Here is a 19,672-nt window from a genome sequence, read left to right as displayed (position 1 = left end):
TCTACGTGGCTCTGTGGTAAAACTGTGAAGTCTTTTATTTTTTAAAATTTTCTTCTACAACAGTGAGATTGAAGCTAAATCATGCTGGCAACCAGGGCTTTGCTGTCAAAACAAACGCTGGCTGTTCTTTCTCGCCAGCCTGCCTGCTTTGTGCACCAGGGTGACTACGGCAACTGGGGAAATACTAACGTTGCAGTGGTAAGTGATGCAGATCAGTCTGGGAGAAAGGAGCAGATCAACGGGTGTGGGTGTAGTTGTGATTTGGTGACTCCATGTGTTTCAGGTTTTCTCAGGATGCGGATGGTGGGACGGCACTGATGTCCATGAAGGGGTTTAGTGAGTATCACTCCTGCTGAGGTCAGGAAATGCACATGACTGAATTAACACGGGCAGATGGTAATGCACCCCTCTCGTCTTCAGCACCATGTACCACCTGAGCCGTAACGGCGCCCGCTTCCAGATGTTTGCTCCAAATCAACAGCAGATGCACGTGATTGACCACATGAGAAAGCAACCTGCCTCTGGAGAGAACCGGTAGGCCTCGAAGATGGGTGCAGTGGGCGTTTTGACTTTGTCTATGGTTACGTGGGTGCACTTTGTGATGAATTCTGTCCATCCCCACAGGAATATGATGATGGAGGCAGCCCGCTTCAGTCACGGACAGGGAATGACGCAAATGCAGGACCTGTCCAAGCTGGACGTCAACAGCTTCGACGCCGTCATCTTTCCAGGAGGACATGGAATCATCAAGAATCTGTGAGGAGTGCTGACATGTGAAGAAATCACTCTGAGACCAGCTGGTGTAAATCAGAGTTAGGATTAGATACAACACAAGTTCGTATTGCATTAAAAATGAACCACTAATTACTAGTTTTAACTCTTCAGATCCTCTTTTATGAAGGACGGCAAAGACTGCAAGCTGCACGGCGACGTGGAGAGGGTGCTTAAGGATTTCCATCGTTCACGCAAGCCTATCGGGTGCGTAAGATCTGAGCAATATTCACTCCGGCAGTACTGATGGAGAATTTGATAAATCACAAGGCCACTTTAAAGACCGCCAGTGAGTTCTGGCACACTTTAAATCAGATTATCTTAGATTACTTTAAACTATTTAAAGATTTAAACAATCCCTGTAATGGAATTGGGACAATGGAGAGGCTGTAAAAAGGAAAACAGTCAGGCAGTGAATGCTGAGCTGCTGACTGAGAGACTTTATATTTACAGTGTTGCAGATTCTCTTAGTAGTTACTAATATGATCTTATTAGGTAAAAATGATCACATCGCATCCTTAAAATTTGTTAATCATTTCATTTCCTGCGAGTAAAGCTTTGCACATGGAAATCTGACTTCTACCGTGGAACAGTGAAACTACAGAGAATAGTTGGTGTGTTAAAATAACAAACCCAGTCGAGAAGAAAAGCTGCATATAATTAAATAAGTGATTGAGAAGATTTACAAAGCTTCAGCTAAAAGTTTCCTTATTGGCTCTCACTGATCAGAGCAGACAGCAGGACAAGCAGAGTCCTAAGCTGACATCGAGGAACATGAGGGCAGGCAGACCACACAAATCCTGCTGTTCAAAGCAGGCAGGACAGGCTCGGCACTGACACTCAGGTGTTGTTCAAAATGTTAAGAAAAGAAAAAAGAAAGAAAAAAAATCAGGATCACAATAATCTATGAAAATCTCCAGGTTTATCTAACCCCTCCTACTTTAGTGCTTTTTTCCAGTTAATCTAATGCTCATTTTTTAAATTAGCATTGGATTAGCTTCATCCTGATCCGGATTCAAAGTGTATGAGATGACCACATCCCGATTGCGCCTGTTCTAAATGGGACTACATACATTATCACAGTGCAGGGTGCTGGCTGTGGCTTCTGGGTATTCTGAACTCAAGTTTTAAACCATAAGATCACAATGATCCTCATTTATGGAGAGAACAGATTATTAAAGCTGGCTTTCCTACAAATTTTGAACGAGGCTAGATTACGTAATGTAATCTGATTACAGAATGCCTTTTTGTCTTTTGAAAACATCCGATCAGACTGCTTCATAATGAGTACCGGTTTGGCCTTGGTGACTGCGTTGGCACAAGGGCACTGATGAGGTGATGAGCAGTGGCCGCGCAGACAGGGAACAGGGTGCAGAAGACCTAGTCAAAGGTCACAGGAGATGCGGGATTACAGGAATTAAAGAGTGGAGTTGGAGGCTGAGTGGGGTTAAAAAGTACTCTTGACCGCGACCCAAAGAGGAATAATCCTTTCCTACTGCCATTAATGCCTACAGAGGAGTCGGAGCCATTACAGATTATTTAAAGACTAAAACAGCCATCATCTGAAGCCATTCTACCATCAAGAGCAAAGGCCTTCAAATGTTTTGCAAGCTGTGTAATTTGGGAGTCAGTATCACTGTCAAAGTGATGACATGTTTCTGTTGCAGACGGGAGCCCTGCTGCCTCCATATAACACCCCCTCCATTGTTCTGTTTTGTCAGAGCTGTAATTGAGTCTTTAAATCTGAAAACGATCTGCCAACAAAACAAGCAAACCTATATTTAGAATCACACCACCTTTCTTAAACCGAGAATTTAGTGCCTGGGAGGCATAATGAGTACTCCGCAATGCGCATCTCCTCCATGGCACAAACCTTCCAGCTGCAGCTTCATGCAGAAAAAAAAACCCCTTAGCTTTTCAGTGCAGTGCCACGATGTCTGACAGGCAGATCGAAAGGTGCAAAGAGGGGCGAGGAAATGGTCAGTGTCTGTGAAGACCGCGGGTCACAGGCAGCACTCTTAAAACTCAAATACCTGCGCAGTGCATTAGAAACTGCTCTCATTTCTCCTGAGAAATAACTGAACAGTGCTTCATGCATGTCTGTATTTAGCTTTGTTAACAGTATTTAAAAATGTGGGTGGAAAAAAGAAAGACGTATCCTGTCTGTTAGAGGTGGGTGGATCAATCCAAGTATCAATAGTATTGATACCAGTGGTGGTATTGGTATCAGATTGAGTCTGGTAATAGGAACAATACTTTATTTCTGCCCTCTAAGTTCAGTATGTAGCCCAGTGAATTGGATTGATACATTTTTAATGAAAACATATATTAAATTTAAAAAATGTTTATAAAAAAATCTACACAAAATAAAAAATTTTGGTTGTCATGGTTATTTTATTTATAGCTTTTAGCACATTTAAACAACAGAAGCTGATCCAAAGTGTTTCAGAGACAAGCACATTTACATCCCAGCTCCGAAACAAACCCAGTTTCAAAATAAATGAGTTTTGTTGTCTTAACTGATAATTGTAGAAAGTAAAAATGACTGTGACTGTGTTTAGAATTTGCAAACTGATGATGATTCATCTCATAAATCATGACACACTGCTCTCCCAAACATAAGCTGTCTTTATAGGTTATCAGTATCAGTACTGCTATCAGCAATGCTGGCCTGGTATTTTCCTGGCATCAGATGGATATCAACATTTGCAGTATCAGACAGCACTACTGCCTGTCATCAGTCAAGAGTATGGGTATAAATTGCAGATTAAGTGATGGCAAACGTTCACTGAGCTTCTATTCCACTTTTCCAAATTAAAACTTTGGGTCTTTTGGCTTTAATTTGCTGTTAAATGATCATATTAATCCTAATCTAGCCACCAGTTTTGTGGTGTCGCACCAAATCAGTGCTGCTCTGGGAGAGACTTTCTTTTCTCAGGACTGAGTCTCTCCTGTCTGGCTTACACCGGTAAGTCTCCCACCCTGACCGACCTCAGACGACTGTCCTCTGCCGCTCCTGTTTCAGACTCGCCAGCATGGCTCCTGTGCTGGCCTGCCGTGTGCTGCCGAGCATTGAGGTAACCATGGGTTACGAGCGAGACGACAACACCCGCTGGGGACACTGGCCAAACACAAACATGGTGCAGGCTGTGAAGGGCATGGGTGCTCGCCACAACGTCCGTGAGCCATATATATCCTTTCCAAGGTCTCCTTTTCAGTATTAATATCAGTGAAAAATATTCTCTTTGTCGTTATCCTGAAATAACTTCTGATTTGACCTTAACCCTTTCCTTTACGAAGCCTATGTGGATGAGAAGAACAAAGTGGTTAGCACTCCATCCTTCATGTGGGAGACTGACTATCACTATCACTATATATTTGATGGTATTGGAAATATGGTCAAGCATGTCATGCGCATGTCAACCAAGTGAGGTGGCGTCTGGAGAAGAAATAGTGCTACCACAAAATATACACCTGTGTACTGTGATGAATTCTTACCTGAAACAATAAAAAATAGTTTAGTAAAACAGCAAATGCTGTGTTTTGTGTAGTCTTGTTTGGTCAATATGCGAGCTGAGGATGGGGATAAAGACAGCCACTGAGAAATCCACTGCGCTTCCTCAAAATAACAAGTCAGAGTTTTAATAGCAAGTGTCCTCTTTTGGTACATTTGTGCTCTTAATTGCTGATTTGGGAGCATGAGAAAGCACCATCACAGCTACTTCCACCAATTTAACAGATAAACATCACATGGAGAAAATAATTAATGGTTTTGATCCCAGAAAGGTTCGTATGTAGAAAGGATCTACACCTCGAGTGTAGGTAAAGTCTAATATCGCACAAATACCCCGACATTTTAAGTCCTTAAATCAAACTGTGACTCAGCTTTCTGCAGAACACTGCCTACACTCACAATAGTGAGTCATGTAAAGAAAAGTAATCTTGGGAAAAAGTAGGAGCAAAGGTAAGTGGCAGTTAGCGTCTGTCAATCAAAGCACACAGTTAACTGATCAGCAAGTGTCAGCTCCTCTGTAAATGCAGACATTTTGTCAGTTTGCCGGTTTGGAGTATTCAGGTGTGTGTTAACATAATCCCACCGTGTTCCCAGGAGTGACATGCCAGTGAATTCACCCCAAGGTCAGACCACACAATGCTGAGAAAAACTGGGAAAAACCCAACAGCTACATCAGACTCTAGAGACCTCAGTTAGTTGACCTTAGTCAGCTGTTAATGTTAAAGCTTATAACAGTATAATAAGAAAAAGATTGAACAAGTAGTGGAAAATGTCTGGCCACGTTTGTTAAAGAAAAAAACAAACATCAGCACAAACACCTCACACCAACTGTCAGGCACGGTGGGGAAGCGATAATGATTTGGCCACAGGACCTGTGCACTTTCTGTAAGACCTCCTCAAAGTCATGCAGAAAACAATTACTTCACGCCTTTGCGGCTTAAGATGGCTCTGCGAGCTGCAAGTAAGTAGAATCTAACAGAGCCCCTGAAATACTTTTAATATAAAAGATAAAGCTGACTTGATTTTGTGTCATTTTGAAAACACTGGCAGCCTCATACCTACAGGTTTGCTTTAAACAAGCGTTGGTAACACTTTATAACATGGCCCATGACTAAAGGCGTAATTCCTCTGTATTTAAACAGAATATGCATGTATTTTATTTGAAATTACAATCTAATTATATTTACTTACAAATACTTAAATATATGTACGTTAGAACAAGAGGGTAACAAGTCAGGTTTTTACAAGAAACAAAGGAATAATTACACTGTAAGTAACTTTAAGTACTGCGTAATTTCAAGTTATTTTGCGGAACAACAAACAATATTTCCCCATATTACATTGTGATTACAAATGTGGATGTTATTTATTTTTTCTTGTAAGGGAAAATCCTAATAATCCTAATAATTTGTGAATCCTTTCCTGTAAAACACCTGAAAGTTAGGCATGATCACTTCATAATACGGCCCCCTACAAAAACAAAGGATAGTGTACTTATAATATAGATGAGGAAATATAGTTTTTCTGCAAAATTACCAAAAACTTGTACACAGTACTTAAAATGACTTACAATACAACCCATACCGCTTTTCCTGTGAAATATCCAAAATTTTAGATACACCTTTTAAATCACGTGTGCACTATTTAAATTCATTTATAATATAATCATTTTCTCTTTCCTGTAGTGATGCACGACTGAAAAAGTAGTGCTAAGTGTGCTGAAGGTGTTTTCCGTTATTGTGGTCTGGTTTTTTGCAACAACTTCCTGCTGATCTACAACTCTGCACATATTCAAAAACAGACTCCAAACCTTTTTATTAACCCGGGTTTACACTGAATAGATCCTGTTGATTTGTTTTGCTGTTTTCACTGTCTTTAAGGCATTGTAAACCTACACAGGGTTTTAATGCTGTTGTCTTATTAAGCACATTGATTTTACATATGTAATGTGCTATATCAATAAAATTGTTATTGCTATATAAATCTAAAATCTACTTACATTATAATTATTTCTAATTTTGCTGTAAAAAAGAACTTACCCCCTCATTCTAGTGTACCTACCTTCAACTACTTGTAGATAAATATAATTACATTATAATTAAAAAAAGAAATTCCATTTAATTACAGGGGAATTAGACTCTTGATCGCAAGCCTTATTTTAGAGGGTTACACGAGCTTTAATGAGAGGGACTATTGTGTGATAAAGTGTGTAAAGTGTTTAAAAAAGAAAATCAGTCAACACTCTTTTAGTCTGATGCATTCTGAATAAAACAATTTATTCATTACAAACATATAAAAATGACAAAAAACAGCCAGGTGGTAAGATATAAAAATTTCCAGTTTGTACAAAGCTTCCAAAGCCACCGTCAGAAATGCATTTTCATCTGGGTTAGGTAAGTAAATATAATACAAATCCCAAACTATAGCTACAAAGATATTCTTTAGATCTCTGTTTGTCAGGTGATGTACAAAAGCGGCTTCTGTTCGGTAAAAAATAAAACAAAAGCAAAAAAAACGGGCACAAAATTCATAACAGACTTCAAATACAGAATCAGAAGTCGATGAAATATTCACAGTGCTGCCTTCACATCGAGGATGTGAATTGTAAACATCGTTGCATATCGTAAGTCGCTTCAATAAATATACACAAATACTCATTGTGTGAGGAGAAGGTGTTCAATCAGTGTGAATCCTCCGGTTTTTGTTTGAATACATCCCGCCAGCCGAAACCTCTCCACTGTCATTCAGCGTGACGTGAATAAAATAAGGCAAAAATAAATTTCCCTGTGAATCTTATCAAGTGTGACAGTATCTGTTATTCATAAATCGCAGAGGTAAAGTCTGACTGACTCAGGTGGAGTAAAGAAGCGTTTTTCTTTGAAGAGGACTGTACACAATACAACATTCAATCATTCACAATAAACTATATATAAACATTTATACATTTTGAACTAATACAGGGGCAATATTTTAGGTGAACTGTTTAATAAGAGCTCAATGGGAGGATGTTACTGGGACAGATAATATGTGGGATACATAATTTTAGGCAACCGAAGGGTGAGTCGTAGCAGGAAGTGAGCAAATTCTTTTCAGTAACACAAATTGCAGGAAGCCTTAGCATTATTTAAACTGCAATTACTATTATTATTATTTAAGTACTTAGTCTCATTAAGTGGGAGTGGGAAGAAAATGCTTTTAGTGCTGTTTGATTGGTATCACAGGCGACACTAGAGACACAGACACTGCCTAAACATCCCTAAAGGAACATCTTAAACAGTCCAAATACGTAGTAGGCTGTTGCTTTTATAAAGCAGGTCTTTCTGAACTGTGGACTGTAAAAACATTTTTAAGCCTCACTAAACTTATCATTCCTTTGGGCCTGATTGTCAAGATTACAAAATAAAACCTCAAATACAGCTGCACGCGCTTCGTAAGAAAAATAAATAATTCCTTTTCAGCTTCATTATGCAAAGCACAATGGAACAACAAGACAAGAAAAAGAATACGTAATCCAAAAACAACCAAAGAGTTGCTGTCTTATATTTGATGAGCAATGTCCGTTTAAACAGAGGATTCACATAGCAAAGCTCCAGTGAGGTGTGACTGTGTCGGGGACCACAGGGCTGTCGTTAATTCATTAAAACTGCTATTTGATATCTCCCTTAGAAGTACCTGTGAAAGACAAAGACACAGGAGTTTAGCATTACATGAACCTTGAAAGGCCAGGTTAAAGGATTTTAAATATAATCAGAAGATTTTAATCAAGCACAACTTCACTGCACATCAATGATATGAAAGCAGGCAAGAAGATGGTGCAAGCAGGGCGACCAGTGAGAGGTGGTGAAAGGAGGAAGAAGGCGAGAGGGCAGGCAGAATAACGGACCGAGTTAAGCTGCTAGAGCAGTGCTGAGCTGGAGTCAGAGTCTGAATCGTGGCCAAAGGTGACGCAGGGCTCACGGGAACAGATGGATTCCTGAGCCCGCCTGTACTCTTCGTACTCCAGGCGGAGAGCGTTGAAACGTGCTTCACTTAGAGAGCGGCTGAACTGGCATCGAGGTGGATTGAAAACTGGCGGGCTGACTGAGGGAGACGGGCCTGGGGGTGGAGGGGTGGGGTGAGGTGAGGTGAGGCACAGGAAATGCATGGATGGGCATGTCATGGGACAAGCTCACAATAATCACAGCACGAGGGCACAGGATGAACACATGCAGCCATCACTGTAAGGCAGGATTCACATGGATGTGTTGCTTCAGTGCTTGACGGTGGGTGTTTCCCAGCTAATGCTAACATGCGGTTAGCATTAGCTGGCTCTTAGTAACGTTGTTCTATTCACTTTTATTTATATAGTGCCAATTCACAAAAATAATCACCTTAAGATGCTTTATATTGTAAGATAAAAACACTACAATAATAGAGAGAAACCCCAAAAATCTCATGACCCCTGTGAACAACCACTTGGTGACAGTGGGAATGAAAAACTCCCTTTTAACAGGAAGCAACCTCCGCCAGGCATTTCAAAAGCAAAGTAATGGATCCATAATTAGTTTGGCAACATGTGATGTCACCAGATTCGGTGTAGGGAAGTACACGCCAAATAGTCATCTAAATGTTTGGTAGTCGATCAAAGAAATACTCGTGGATTCAAGTCAATTCTGGCCCCCCGACCCCAACCTTAAGTTTGACAGCCCTTAAGTAGTCTAATTTATTTGTTCATTTATGCAACCAGTAAATTAGTCGGCGGTAATATCAAAGTGCATGAAAAGTGAGAGCGTCGAAGCATAAAACACATCCGTGTGAATCCCACCTAAGCATTTCACTCATAAGGAAAGATGCAACATAAAGCAGAAAAGTAAGAGAAATAGTCACCTTTGTGCCGCTGATCCTGGAGGCCACCAGCTTGATCCCGACTGCCTCTCTGTAAACCTGTTTGTGACTGATCAAGCTTTGTGGCCTCCAGGACCTCCGAGTCCACACAGGCATCAGCAGAGTCCCACTCATAACTCTCATCTACTGATGTGTTCCTTCTAGACACACAAAACAAGGTGGTAAGAACAAAAGCAATTACCAACAAGTAAAATGACAATATTAACGTTATTTTGGCAACAGAAAGAAGTCCTTCAGCCGTGAGGACGCTCCAGTGTGTTTGCTTTTTCAGGTGTGGCGGTGTTTCACCTTTTTGCTCTCCTCTCAGGCAAATCCATGTCAGCTCTGTGACGCTCATTTTCCTCTGTGGTTTCTGGGGAGCTGAGCAGCGTGGGAGTGATGGACAGGGACTGTCGGAAGAGTCCAGCACTCCCTCTACCACTGCTCTGACTGGCATAACTGGCCCTGCCCCCCTCCCTGATTTCTCTGCCTTCCCGGATCTCGGTCTCCCCTCCCCTCCCCATCATCCTGTCAGGCTGCCTGTAGATCTCCCCCTCTCGTGGTGGGAAAGGGGCGTAGTAAGGTGAGGGCCAGCTGATGCCCCTGGGCAGGTAGGACCTCGGAGGACCTCTCCTTGAGTCCATGGGTTTCAGGCCATCCCCTCTGGATCCTGCCCAGTGCTGGTGCTGGTAGTGGGGGATGGGGATAGAGGAGGGCATGGGAACATATTTATGTTGGACAGACCTCAGAGCTTCAGGATAAGTGGGGGACCATCTGGAGGATTCTGGGAAAACGGTAGCTTGCCGTCGTGGATCGGAGGGTTCCATCAGTGGGGAGACTGAGGTTTGTCTGGGTGGGTACGCAGCAGGCGTGAGGTAGGAAGGACTAGCTAAAGATCTTTGTGCGTGATGAGGCCTCTCTAAGCTGCCCATGCTGGGGCGCCTGAACGGGACATACTCCCTCCAGGAGGGGCCTGGCCTGGGGAGGGAAGGCGGTGTGCGACCCAAACTATAGGACTTGACCCTGACGTCTGGGTTTGGGAATTCGTCCCAGTAGCATCTCTCAGAAATATAAGTCCTTGGGCTCTCAAAGTGCTCCCACCTCTGTGGGCCCAGGCTGATAGATTTCTTTAGAAAAGGACGAGGCTGTCCCATGCCTGAGAGAGTCCTGCAGGGACCTATGCTTAAGGATTTCTTTAGAAATGGCACAGGGGCTTGATTTATACGCGATACAATGTTATTAGTCCTGCTGCCCTGAGAACCTTGTCTTTGGGATTGCTCTGATAAAGACTCACTACTGTCTACAAAACTCTGCGAGTGTTTTGACACTATATCCGCCATGCCTTTAGCTGCACTGAACAAGGTGTGAGCTGACATGGACCCAAGTCTGGATTCAGGCCTGTATGTGCTCTTATTTCCAGCCTGAATCTTTGTTTTCTCATCATAGAGCTGCTTGCTAGTTTTTTCTGGGCCGGGTGAGGATGGTTTTGGGTCATCAGGAAATCTTACTCTAGCTTCCCCATGGCGGGAACGTCCATAATCTTGTTTTTTACTAGTCTCAAAGCTGGCCTCAGCAGCGCCTGCAGAATGAATTTGTTTAAAGCGAACCTCCTCTTGGTTTGAGCCAGTTTCACGGTTTCCCTGAACATGAACCTCCCAGTTTTTAGGAACTACATCAGGTTTAGCCACCACTGATTTTTCTGGCTTTAGTTCTGAGCTTTCCCCGTTGCTGTCTGTGACCTCTTCCACAGGCTCATCCACACTCATTTCAATAAAACCAGGAAGGCTCAGATACTCAAGAATTGCACTTGTCTGGAGTGGGGACATTTTGGGAGATTGAGCTGTGGGCTTGGCCTTGAAGGCGTCTGACATTCTGGGGACAGAAAATTGAGACTGGTCGCTCTCGGCTTCTTCCACGAGAGTTAAGGATGATATAGGGCTAGGGCTGTCAGAGAAAAGGCATCTGTCGCTCCTCCGGGAGCGTGCTCGGATTCCTTCTTTCTCTAAGTCAGAGTAAAATCCTGAACTTCGTCGGTCATCCTGGACTGGAGTCTCTCTGCCTTTAGCCTTTGGCCCCACTTTGTGATGCTCATAAGGCAAAGTAGAGTAACTGGAGGTACTGGGATCCCTTGTGGATGTGTAGTTTGTGTCTGCAGGTCTCTCAGGCTGATTATAAGGTGAAGAAGCTGAACTTTCAGGCCTCTCACTCATTAATGAAGGACTTTTGGCAGCTGACTCCCAGAGATGAGTGCCTCCATAAGCATACGAATGCCTTGACCTCCGTCCAGCAACATCTTCATCCTGTGTCTTTTCCATTATGTCCTGCTCATTGATGGACTTCATGTATATATCAGGATCTCCCTGAGGACTCAGTGACCGCACTCGATCTGGTTCGTCGACACACAGAGCAGCGGGTTCACTGGTAACATCAGGGGAGATCGTGGGGAGAGAGGTGTTCTGGGTGACCGGAGACCGTGATGAATCAACAGCAAGCGAGTCCTCGGTGGTTTCTCTACAGAGGCGAGGACGCTGTGGCCTGGGCGATGCGGTCTCCTGAGGAGTCTGTACAGGAATAAGGCTGGTCACAGATGTTACAGGGCTAATGTCCCACTGAATGCGAGACGTGGGGAGCCGGTCCATGGGACTGCTTGTGTTGCCAAAGTAGCACGCTCTCCTATAGTCAGACACCCGACTTGTTTGACCCAAAGGCCTATGTTTCTGTCTGATACTAACATCTTGTGGTTTCCATACAGGTTCTTCTTCTGACTCAGGCTCATCCCTCTGAGGACTTTCTGTTTTATTAGTCTGATGTTCATTTCTCCCACGATTTCGACTTCTTTGCTCAGCTGTATAGCTCTTTAGCTCTCTCTCCATTTCTTCCCTCTCTTTTGCCAGCTGGACACACTTGTTAATGCTATCCCTCTCCAGCTCACTGTCAAGTTGTGAGACTAAGGTGCTGTTATTAGTCAACTGACTCTCCATAGGCTCATAGCCTGAAGGCTGCGGCCTGTCTGTGTCTCTATCCAGAAGCTTTGTCCTCCTTCCAAAAGAGGGCAGCAGGTCTTCAGTGTGTCCTGTCATGCGATACCTCCTCAGAGGATCACTGGGTTTCTTCTCACTGTTGTCTGAATAAAAGCTGGCTCTTTCTAAAAGAGCTTCTGAGCTTTGCTCGTCATCAGAATAAAAGCAGCCATGACGGGAGAAGTTTCTGGCCATGGCTCGTACTCTTCCAGGGGAGGAAGGAGGCCTGCTCAGCTCCGGGACATCCACAGTGAGAGGAGAATCCTTCCTCTCGTCCTTCTCTGAGCTTAAAATGCTCGACTTTGGAGAGTCCCTAAAGGATGTCCTGCTGCTTCCTGAGCCACTTGCCCCACCAGCTCCACCATTACTTTGTAGGACAGTCTTCTTTAAATTTTTTTTATTCGAGGGACTAGAACCCTCTGGCAGTGGCTGGACAATGAAGCGTCCATCCGGACCTCTGGAAATGGACTCCAGAGCACTTGGTGAGGGCGCCTGAGACCCCAGGTGACTCTCAAAGAGTGTGTAATGAGGTGGCGGAGAAGAATTGGACAAGAGTTGCTTCCGTTGGTCGTGGTATTCCCCGTGACTTCCCTTGTCAAATGAGGATCGATCGGACTGTGAGCAGGACGAGTTGGGAAAGAAAGGAAGTGGTGGACACAGCTTCAGCTTCAGGACACTGTCTGGACTGCGAGGGGGTGAGTGAACTCTAAGAAGGTCAGACAGGAAATAAATGCTGTTAAAGTTGATTAAAGCTGAAGATTGTGCTAAACTACTTCCCTGGTAAGAGAGAATAAAAATAGCTGCCTTTACCGTTTTATCACATGTACATAATAATCATATATCAGTTAGGAAACAAGCTTTACAACAAGCTTTACATAAATATTACTGCGTGTGGTCTATTTCAAATACAATACAGATAGGGGGACTCCTACACTTACTCTTGAGATGTGCTCTTCTGAAGTGCAGATGGCAGATCTACCAAAATGTAAGGAAAGGAAAAAATATCAGACACCAGCACAGATGAAACTCTCAAATCATATAATTAACTTAAATTAGGAACAGTATACGTGCTCACACTTTCAAAGTTAAAACTTTTGTTTGTATGATTTAATCACACTTTACCTTGTCTCCTCTTCCTGCGCCGGCGCTGTCTCCTCTGACTCATGTAGCATGCTGTCACCAAAGACAGAACGATGGCCACAAACAGGAAGCACACTCCAGCTAACACACCAGCCAACAGCGGCTCAGGGATAACCTCCAAGAAACTTGGGCGCAGGGGGTAAATCTCCATCCCTGTAATCAGACCAGTCAATTACAGAGGCCACTAATTCCAGCAGTTATGAACTTGCGGGGTGTAATGCTTTTAGTAATTTGTACAAAGCCACATACCGATGGTGGATACATTGACAGATTCGCTGGGCTCACTGAGCACTTTATTACAGCGAGACATAAGCCTCAGATCATAATTCGAGTCCTGAGAGAGACAGATCAGGATTTTGATTATAGATATAAACTAGCACTCATTTAAAGGGTGGCTTTTCATAAAAAAATCATTATTTCATATAAAATAGTATAACAATTAGGTATAAAAACTTACCCTCAGCAGTCCCTGAACAAGCAGGTCACTCTGATTGGCACTGATGTTGCTGGTGAGGATGACCCACTGCCCCTGATCCCTGCGGGCCTGCAGTACATAACCTGTCAGTGGAGAAAATGGAGCTTCGGGAGGAAACCAACGCAGGACAACGCCTTGCTCGGTCCGGTTGGCTGACAGGAATATGGGAGGATCCAGAATTGGGAGAGTGGTGACAGCTGTAGGTGCTTCTGTTGGCACAGCTGGTAAGAAAGCAAAGTATAAGTTCATACTTATAAATACTTGTAGTAAAAAGTGTAAGAGGTACTCAAACCCAAAACATAAGTTCACTTGTACAAACCTTGAGTTCGCACAGTTATAATTTCGCTGAAAGGTCCAGAGCCGAGCTTATTCTGAGGTAGGACGCTGAACTGATAGCCAGTGGCGGCAAGTAGCCCAGTCACCAGCAGGTAGTTTTTAGATGTTGGCACTGGCAAAGACGCCCATTCATGTTTCCCCCTGGATGCCTGCTTGACCCTGGAAGAAAAACAAAACAGTCAAAAAGAGTCATGGATCTAACGATTGTGTGATATTTTATGTATTTTATGTCACTGACCACACAGTGAATTTCTGGGTGAATCCACCATCAAAGCCTGGCACCCAGGACACGTTTGCCTGGTTCACCTCTGTGGTGACAAACACTGAGGACACAGCGTGAGGGCTGGTGCCTGAGGAGGAGAACGTCACTTTGAACTGTTTGCAGTACACTTGAATTCAGTAAATGCAGGAGTCACATATTTATTGCAGCGATGCGGCTGATCACTCACCCAGCACCATGACCACAGTGCCTGCACTGACAGTGGCTACACGATTAGTGGCCAGGCACTCCCAACCCCCGTGGTGATCTTTACTAACTGGCTGCAGCAGGAGGGAGCCGTTAGCCAACATAGTGTATGGGGAGCGAGGCGTAGGGCCAATCTGTGAGGAAGGACACGGATGAGTTCAAATAAGGAATTAGAATTAATACATACGGGTTGCTGCATCAGTGGAAATTTCCCGTACCTTGCTCCACGTTACGTTTGGAGCAGGGTCTCCACTGGCTTCACAGGGGATGATCAACTCCCGGCCCACCTCCTGGAAATACTCAGGTCGAGGAGGCACGCGGAACGATGGCGGGTCCTGGAGGAGGAGGAGAGCCTTTTTACTTTTGCCTGTTAATTAGTGTGCACATTTAAAGCAGATCATCTTCCTGATACTAAAGACTTGAGTTGAGAACAACAGCCTTACCTTTAAGATGACACGGGTGGGTTCAGACTGCCCCATGGTGCCATAGCTGTTATAAGGCGTACAGGTGTACATACCCACAGCATTGTCATTGGCTGTTGCTATAAATACTGAGCCCTCTGAGTTCACCATCCAACCTGGGTACTGGATAGGTACAAAGATTGATTCCAAACTCCTTCTGGTGAAAATCTCTACTCAGTGAAACATTTCAATTTCATGGCGCATGACTTACATTATCAGGATTTAAAACGTTCCCGTCTTTGGTCCAGTTGACGTACAGCACAGGGGGATCGGCTTGGACAGGACAGACAATGACCCCCTCCATGCCTACGGGCAAATATGTTTCCCGCAGCATTCGGCCTACACGTGCAGGATCTAAGATGACAGAAGAAAAATCACTCACAAAAAATTACTACAGTGCTTATTTCACAGGGAACGCTGGTAAGTGCAACCACAAAAAGTCAGCAGGATAAGAGACTAACGTTTAACTTTCAGATGAGCAGAGGCTGAGGGTGGACTCAGTAGCCCATTAGTTGGGATACAGGTGTAGTTTCCAGCATCTTCCGGGATGAGATTAGGGATAAGAAGTGTTCCATCCACCAAAACCTTCACTCGAGACTTAAGTGATCTGAAATCAAAAAGATACACATTTGAAGAGGTGTTCAAAATAGCTGACACAAAAACACTTTGCTGAAGCAACTAAAATATTATTAATTTTAAAAGGTTCTGCATTAAAACCCATCCATCCATTTTCTTCTGCTTAACCAATTTAGGGTCACAGGCGGATGGAGCCTATCCAGCTGCCATAGGGCGAGAGGCGGGGAACGCCGTGGACAGGTCGCCAATCTGTCCGAGGGCTGTTTTAAAATGTAAAAATATTAATGGATATTTTGAAATGATGGACTCACTCAATATGGTAAACATTCTGTCCTTGCTTCAACCATTCGTATGTCAGGTTTGATGGGTAGGCATCAGCCTGACACTGCAGAACTGCATCCTGGGACATGTTAAGAGTGGTGTCCTCTGGGGAAATTAGGATGATTGGAGGGCCTGTACAAAGCACAAGATAGACCAGAATGACCAGAATTAATGGACAACTGATGATGGCGGGAGAGCTTTTTAAAAAAATTGTTAAATTGCTGCAATGCAAGGAAAAGACTGTAGGTGGCACTATACACTATTATATTTAACCATGGTTTAAGCAGCATGTTTAAGTGGTGTAAAAAAAATATACATTGACAATTTCACTAAACATAATTTATTTGTGCTGTTGCTTATCACGAGGTAGGCAGAGATTACACCTGTCCACAATGACTTATAGTTAAACACTGACCTTTGACCTGCAGCTGCGTGTAGTGGGTGAGGTTCCCCTCTGAGTTGGACACGTGACATTTATAAACTCCAGAAATATTTCGTGTGACAGAGGCCAAAGACAAGCTACCATTGAGCACCTGAAAATAGGCCAAGGTAAAGACGATCAAAGACAAAGAAGGAACAGGAGAGGAAGACTATGAGGCAGAGATGAAGAGAACAACAAAGCAGTTTGCTTCAAAGAAAAATCAAAGCTGCAACTCCTGCAGAAAATGCTAATTAATAAGTATTTAATTAGAATACTGAAAATGCCATCTGTTAATCCCCCTCACTTTTATTTTCTCATGTTTCTCAATTGGGCTCTCGTCTTTATGCCAGACGACAGTTGGTCGAGGGTTGCCATGGGCTCCACAGCTGAGAGTCAGCGAGTCACCGAGCAGAACCTCCACAAAAGTTGGCGGTGTCTTAATAAACACGGGCGGAGCTGAAACAAAGACAGATCAAATAGACCACTTATTTTCATCCACATACTCATAAAGGACACATAAAGGAACTTTAAAATGGAGAACTACTCAAACGGCTAATCCAAAGGAACAGCTAAATCCAAAGAGGTTAGATATGATTTGCTGTGGTTTAGAAGTACCACCTGTGGCTCCTCTAAAACTACATTAGAACTCAGTGGCAAGTCATTTCAGGCTCTGACAAGTGTGTGGAGACAGGCATGGATATGAAGTGGCGACAAGGAGAGATTTTCATAAGTTACTGTGAATATATTTAGATAGACACGTTGTAATTGTAGCACAATAACTAGTAAGCCTCCAACTGGCAGACAGAGGCACATATGTCTACACAACACTTCCATGCTGAAAAATATATGCAATCCCTGCATTAAAAAGAGCTTTGGATAAAATATCATCACTGTCAGTGTCTAATACTCTAAACAGATTCCAATTTATGCACAATGTAACACTATTGTGTTCCAAAAAAAAGCTTTGACGTCGATCCTGATGTAGGCTTACAATCATATCTAATACTCACGTCACACTTTCATTTGAACTTCTAAGTGTTCCACAACATAACCAGTGAAGGTGAGAGAGCGGGTGATGTACGTGGGTTAAAAGCTTTTTGCATGTAAAACACAAACCAAGGATACAGTGCCATTCTAAAAGCCAGCCTTACTTCACAGCAGGCTAGGCACAGACAGACACGATGTGATTACTGGGTGCAAGGTATGTCACTTAGGACCTCTTCATACACTGGAATAACACTATTCAGCTTGCCAAGGCCTTCAGAGTCCAAGCCAGGCCCCATGCTGTAGCTGTTCTAAATAAGGACAGTGCCAGTGATGAGCAACGAAAGGAGCAGCTCCCGACTCCCCAAAACCCTGCGGTGCTGCACCTGTGATGGAGAGGAAGGTCCATGTGCCATTTCGAAAGTCGTCGGTTTTGCTCTCCAGGAGCAGGATGCGGCATTCGAACCAGCCTTCGTCCTCCAGGGTCAGCCGTTCTATCAGCAGAGAGGCGCCCCGGGTCAGAGACACACGGCCTGTGAGAGGAGGGGTGAGGGGGACAGAGAGAGAGTCAGCACATACACGCAAGCAGACAGGCAGAGTCAGCATATGCAGGAAAGGGCTTATCATGCACAGGACCCAGTGTCACAATGGGCACGATCAAAGTCACAGACACACCCACGAACAGTGCGAAGAGCAACTGTAGCTCGAATGTTTGCAGCGAGTAGCAAAACCAATAATTAAGAAAATTTGCAGCTCAAGTGATGAGAAGTCAGTGGCCCTGAGACAGAGTTGAAAGACATGAATCACTACAGTGATGATTATAAAGATGTGCAAGATGACAGATGAAGATTTTGTCCTGTCATTTAGGGTTTGGTTGGTGAAGTGGAGAGCTAAGATGAGTATGCCAGGAATACTTGAATGCAGTTTAAGCTTAAAGGAGAAACCCACCGCAGTGTGTGATATAAATAAGCTGTTTTTTTGTTAGGTGGGGGCAACGGACAGTAGTAAACAATGTAAGGGCCTGGCAGATGCACGCTCTGAACTCGTGTGTGAACGCCATTAAAAGGCAGATGGATCCACGCACAAGCACGCACACACATTTTCCTGTCACACACAGCCCCTGCTCTGCTCCCTCTCCTCTTCTCTGTACTTCTTACAACTCCTTGTCAGGCTTTGAAACTTGATCTGCTGGTTGCCTGGTGACTGCAGCCTGGTTTCAGGGTACACCCCCTCCTTTTATTCAGTCTCTCAATGAACTCTTTTCTTGCCCTTCAATCACAGAGCTTTAAAAGACAGGAGGATGCGTGCAGGGAGGAAACACACACATTGCTCATACCAGGCCCTGCCAAAGCAGTTTGAAAGTAAACAGTGACCCATCAGTGTCCAGCGTCCTGTAATTCTTGCTCGCTCCTAACACATTGCTTAGATAAAGTCTCATAATCAATCATCTCTGCAAAGTAATAATAATAAAGCATTGCAAAAAAGAAAAAAGTAGCAGCGAGCATAGATATCATCTTCTCCAGCTCAACAGGACAGAATCGCTGAATGCCCTGCAACCCTGAAGCAACAATATCGCAAGAAATACAATATCGTCAGTATTCACACCAGCTCTCTCCAGACAGCAGCGTCTGGAGAGAGCCTGGCAGCTATGAAAGTCATTTAACTCTGTATATGCCCTAAAGACCGGGTGAAACACACACTGAGAGTAAAGACAGGCAACAATGGCTAACAATTAACCCTGCATTCCTGACTGGGGCAGTTGCTGTGCTAAATAGCTAGGTTTAATGATTGACTGACCTCCCGGAAGACAGGCAAGTGTTACTTAGAGGCTCCATAAAATGAATGCCTCTGATTTCAGCTCAGCATCTTTCAAACAACTGGGCAGGGCTAGATGATAACAGCTATGGGATAACTTTAGGTATTTTTTCTCTTATCCTGATCCTTAGGATCCTCTCCCGAGCTGCTTGTTTCCTTTTCCACCTTTTCTAATTAGACCCGCAATAAAAAAAAAAAAGACCCGCAGGACAAGAGAAGGCACAGCATCACCCTCTTTTTGACTTTCACCTTATGGGATACTTAAAAAAATCCATCTGATTGGCTGCTATAACGTGTCGGTCTGCCCCGGGCACTGATCTTGCACAAACACATGGGTGTGTACACATGTTGATTTTCAAAATCTGAGTGCCCTGTCCCCTGAGTCTACACAGGGAAATTTGGGTTTCACTGCCGAACACTTAACCCTTTCCCGTAGCCTCCCTCTTATCCGTCACCACAAAGACATGGAAGCCCCCCCCCCTCATTCCTCATTCTCTCAGGTTACCATA

At 43.8% G+C, this 19,672-nt stretch overlaps 2 protein-coding genes across 4 annotated transcripts in view; one reads left to right on the top strand and one right to left on the bottom strand.

Moving 5' to 3' along the window:
- Positions 1 to 81: 81 nt before the first annotated feature.
- Positions 82 to 4,305, top strand: es1 (ES1 protein, mitochondrial). The gene is made up of 7 exons (XM_031743295.2): positions 82 to 198; positions 284 to 336; positions 421 to 534; positions 625 to 756; positions 886 to 978; positions 3,797 to 3,962; positions 4,068 to 4,305. The coding sequence occupies exons 1-7, from the start codon at positions 82 to 84 to the stop codon at positions 4,200 to 4,202; spliced, it is 810 nt and encodes a 269-aa protein (XP_031599155.1). The 3' UTR covers positions 4,203 to 4,305.
- Positions 4,306 to 6,542: 2,237 nt separating this feature from the next.
- The window catches only part of igsf9b (immunoglobulin superfamily, member 9b), a 28,236-nt gene continuing 15,106 nt past the window's right edge, over positions 6,543 to 19,672 (bottom strand). For 2 of the 3 annotated variants that reach the window (XM_039621165.1, XM_031744914.2), the window contains 19 exons: positions 17,735 to 17,881; positions 16,669 to 16,820; positions 16,359 to 16,476; positions 15,934 to 16,075; positions 15,508 to 15,653; positions 15,258 to 15,400; positions 15,029 to 15,169; positions 14,804 to 14,920; positions 14,569 to 14,719; positions 14,358 to 14,469; positions 14,103 to 14,278; positions 13,766 to 14,004; positions 13,558 to 13,642; positions 13,291 to 13,461; positions 13,107 to 13,143; positions 9,458 to 12,874; positions 9,152 to 9,309; positions 8,169 to 8,380; positions 6,543 to 7,957 (listed from right to left, as the gene is read on the bottom strand). In XM_039621165.1, coding sequence (XP_039477099.1) covers positions 8,181 to 8,380; positions 9,152 to 9,309; positions 9,458 to 12,874; positions 13,107 to 13,143; positions 13,291 to 13,461; positions 13,558 to 13,642; positions 13,766 to 14,004; positions 14,103 to 14,278; positions 14,358 to 14,469; positions 14,569 to 14,719; positions 14,804 to 14,920; positions 15,029 to 15,169; positions 15,258 to 15,400; positions 15,508 to 15,653; positions 15,934 to 16,075; positions 16,359 to 16,476; positions 16,669 to 16,820; positions 17,735 to 17,881 — 5,852 coding nt within the window. In that variant the 3' untranslated portion in view covers positions 6,543 to 7,957; positions 8,169 to 8,180. The remainder of the gene's footprint in view (positions 7,958 to 8,168; positions 8,381 to 9,151; positions 9,310 to 9,457; positions 12,875 to 13,106; positions 13,144 to 13,290; positions 13,462 to 13,557; positions 13,643 to 13,765; positions 14,005 to 14,102; positions 14,279 to 14,357; positions 14,470 to 14,568; positions 14,720 to 14,803; positions 14,921 to 15,028; positions 15,170 to 15,257; positions 15,401 to 15,507; positions 15,654 to 15,933; positions 16,076 to 16,358; positions 16,477 to 16,668; positions 16,821 to 17,734; positions 17,882 to 19,672) is intronic. The other variant, XM_039621166.1, reaches the window with a different exon arrangement.

Source organism: Oreochromis aureus, linkage group 12 (genome assembly GCF_013358895.1).
Source record: "Oreochromis aureus strain Israel breed Guangdong linkage group 12, ZZ_aureus, whole genome shotgun sequence".
NCBI lineage: Eukaryota > Metazoa > Chordata > Actinopteri > Cichliformes > Cichlidae > Oreochromis > Oreochromis aureus.
Note: the sequence above shows the minus strand (reverse complement) of the source record. Positions and strands in the feature narration are given on the sequence as shown.

Bases quoted from the DNA above. Each gene is read 5' to 3' on its own strand.
- es1 (XM_031743295.2), top strand. From the start codon at position 82: ATGCTGGCAACCAGGGCTTTGCTGTCAAAACAAACGCTGGCTGTTCTT. The intron at 337-420 runs GTGAGTATCACT...TCTCGTCTTCAG, and splicing joins GATGTCCATGAAGGGGTTTA to CACCATGTACCACCTGAGCC. The intron at 535-624 runs GTAGGCCTCGAA...CCATCCCCACAG, and splicing joins CCTGCCTCTGGAGAGAACCG to GAATATGATGATGGAGGCAG.